The sequence below is a fragment of the Carya illinoinensis genome, chromosome 10 (genome assembly GCF_018687715.1).
Source record: "Carya illinoinensis cultivar Pawnee chromosome 10, C.illinoinensisPawnee_v1, whole genome shotgun sequence".
Lineage (NCBI taxonomy): Eukaryota > Viridiplantae > Streptophyta > Magnoliopsida > Fagales > Juglandaceae > Carya > Carya illinoinensis.
In genome coordinates, this window is record NC_056761.1 from 7,961,047 (window position 1) to 7,964,125 (window position 3,079).

The 3,079-nt window shown below is 45.2% G+C and overlaps 1 protein-coding gene across 1 annotated transcript; it reads right to left on the reverse strand.

Moving 5' to 3' along the window:
- Window positions 1–1,023: 1,023 nt before the first annotated feature.
- Window positions 1,024–1,801, reverse strand: LOC122278373. The gene is made up of 2 exons (XM_043088566.1): window positions 1,613–1,801; window positions 1,024–1,251 (listed from the first exon to the last, which is right to left on the reverse strand). The coding sequence occupies exons 1-2, from the start codon at window positions 1,799–1,801 to the stop codon at window positions 1,024–1,026; spliced, it is 417 nt and encodes a 138-aa protein (XP_042944500.1).
- Between the last annotated feature and the right edge of the window lie 1,278 nt (window positions 1,802–3,079).

Genomic DNA, 3,079 nt, shown 5'->3' on the forward strand with positions numbered 1-3,079 from the left:
TTGGTATTTAGGGTCGGCGTGGTCTGAGGAGCTACGCATCCTTTTTTCGTGGTGCTTATGTTTTCCCCTGAGAATGTTTTTCTCTGTTCAGAACTTTTTAATGAATGAAATGGAATATATTTATAAATAGTGATGCCTCAAACATTCAGACAGAAATAAAGATAAGGAATTTTAAATCAATGAGTACTATCAAAATTATTGATAAAATTTCTTCAAATGCTCTGCATTTCATGGGTGCGGCAGTTCCTTGCCCTTACTGTCTTTCAATCTGTACGATCCAGGCCGATTGTTGGCTACTACTAGATAGGGACCTTCCCATCGGGGTCTGATTTTTCCTTTGCCTTGGGTAGTTACCCCAATCTTCTTCAAAACCAGGTCGCCTACTTTAAAGGTCCTGGGCTTTACTCTTTTGTTGAAATACTGCGCAGCTTTCCTCTTTTCCTGCAGCATTCGAGTCTCGACTATCTCTCTTTCTTCTTCGAGTAAGTCAAGGTATTCTTCTATTTTTTTGTCATTTTGAGTACTCGAGAAATGGCTTGTTCTGTAGGTTAGCAACCCTACTTCCATTGCTATAACTGTCTCGATCCGTAGGCCAGCGTAAACGGGGATTCCCCCGTTGGAGTTTTTGCTATAGTTCTGTACGCCCAGAGTACTCATGGCAGCTCTTTCACCCAATCTCTATCTTCTCTGTGACCTTTTTTTTTAGGATTGAGAGTAACGCCTTGTTTGTCGCCTCAGCTTGACCATTTGCTTAGGGGTGGCCTGGGGAGGAGTACTTTGCCTTGATCCTTAACTCTGTGCACCATTCTCTGTAGTGATCTGAGTTGAATTGGTACTCATTATCGGTTACAATACTGTGGGGAATCCAAAACCTACAGATGACATTCTTCCACAAGAATTTTGTCACGGCTTTGCCTGTGATTGTTGCCAATGGCTCCGCTTCTACCTATTTTGTAAAATAGTCGATGGTGACTATCATGAATTTAACACCACCTTTTCCTAACGGGAAGGGTCCCACCAGATCTACCCCCACTGGGCGAATGGCCATGATGCTGTTACTGATGCTAATTCCTCCAGAGGGGCATGCAATATAGGTGCGTAAGTTTGGCATTTCGCACACCTCTTAGCAAACTCCCACTCATCCCTTAGAGCATTAGGCCAGCAATACCCTGCCCAAACCGCTTTCCTAGCCAAGGTTCTTCCCCCACTGTGGTTTCCACATATCCCTTCATATATCTCAGGCAGGACATACTGTGATTCTTATGCGGAGATGCATCGCAGTAAAGGAACAGAGAAGCCTCTTTTATAAAGGATCCTATCAATGAGTAGGAACCTTGCTGCCCTTTTTTTTTTTTATCTTTCTTGCCTCCTCTCTTGCTTCCAGCAATTTTCCTCCATCCAAGTACTCCACTATACTGCTCACCCAATCTGGGGTCACTCCTACTTTGACGCCCACAGCTGGGACCTCAATGACCCTTCTCTCGACTGGTCATGGTAGGGGTACTTCCTTCCCTCCTGATGCCGCTCATGCCAATTTGTCTGTAATCTCGTTGTTCACCCTTGGTATCTAAGTTATAGAAAAGTATGAGAAGAGATCGCGTATTTCCCAAACTTGTGCCAGATATTTCTTCAACTTTTCGCCCTTTGCAGCATACACGCCCAAAACTTGATTTACCACTACTTGTGAATCTGACCTGGCGTCTACTTCGGTTGCCCCGATCTGGGCGGACACAGACAAACCTGCTATCAATGTTTCATACTCAGCTTCGTTGTTCATCACTTTGAACGCCAGTGTGAGCATGTAATACCGCTCTTGACCGTTGGGGCTCAACAAATGTATCCCCAGGCTTCTACCTATTCAACAGGACGACCCGTCTATAAACAATACCCAGGGCTTTCCTGACGATGCTATTTCCTCCTCCTGGGGAAAGTCTGAGAATTTTGCTACAAAATCTGCCATTGCTTGCCCTTTTATGGCTTTCCTTGGCTCGTACTCTATATTAAACTCACTCAGCTCGATTGACCAACCTATCAGCCTCCCTGTACAATCTGGCTTCCTCAGTATTTTCGCCAATGGAGCTTCTGTCAGTACCTTCATTACATGGGCTTGGAAATAAGGACTGAGCTTCCTAGCTACCACTACCAAGGCAAATGCCAACAACTCAATTCGAGGGTATCTGGCCTCTACTCCTCTGAGTGCTCGACTCACATAATATATCGGATGTTGCACGGCTTCTTCTTCCTTTATGAGGACGGCAGATACAGCGTGCGGGGAGACTGCTGGATACGCATAGAATACATCTCCCTTCCCTAGTCGCTTTAAAAGGGGTGGACTGGCCAGATACTGTTTTAACTTTTTGAACACTTCATCACACTGTTCATTCCAAGGATGCACCTTCCGCAGTACTTGGAAAAATGGGAGGCACTTGTCTGTTGACCTGGCTATGAACCTTCCCAGGGCAACCATTCTCCCTGCCAGTCGTTGAGTCTCGTTCAGATTCTTTGGCGGCTTCATATTAATTATGGCCTCTATCTTATCTGGAGAAGTTTCAATTCCTCTCTCCGATACGAAAAAGCCCAAGAATTTCCCTGACTGGACCCCGAAAGCACATTTCAATGGGTTCAGCCTCATCTTGTAACGGCGTAAGACTCCAAACGCCATTCGTAAATCCCCAAGGTGCTGGGCGGGCTCTTTGCTTTTTACTAGTAGGTCATCCATGTAAACCTCCATAGATTTCCCAATCTGATCCCTGAACATCCGGTTTACCAGTCTTTGGTAGGTCACCCCTGCATTTTTCAGTCCAAAGGGCATGACTTGGTAGCAATACAGCCCCCAATTTGTGATGACAAATGTCTTTTCTTCATCTGCCGCATTCATCCGTATCTGGTTGTAACCAGAATATGCATGCATAAAGCTCAACATATGATGCCCCGCTGTAGCATCTACAATGACGTTGATGCGTGGTAAGGGGAAGCTATCTTTCGAGCAAGCCTTGTTTAAATCTGTGAAGTCTACACACATTCTCCACTTCCCATTTGTCCTTTTCACCATGACAACGTTGGATGACCACTCTGGGTA

Excerpts from the sequence above, each read along its gene's own strand:
- LOC122278373 (XM_043088566.1), bottom strand. The coding sequence starts at position 1,801 with ATGCTCACACTGGCGTTCAAAGTGATGAACAACGAAGCTGAGTATGAA. Across the intron at positions 1,252-1,612 it reads TGAAGAAATATCTGGCACAA|TATGTCCTGCCTGAGATATA; the intron begins GTTTGGGAAATA and ends TAAGAATCACAG.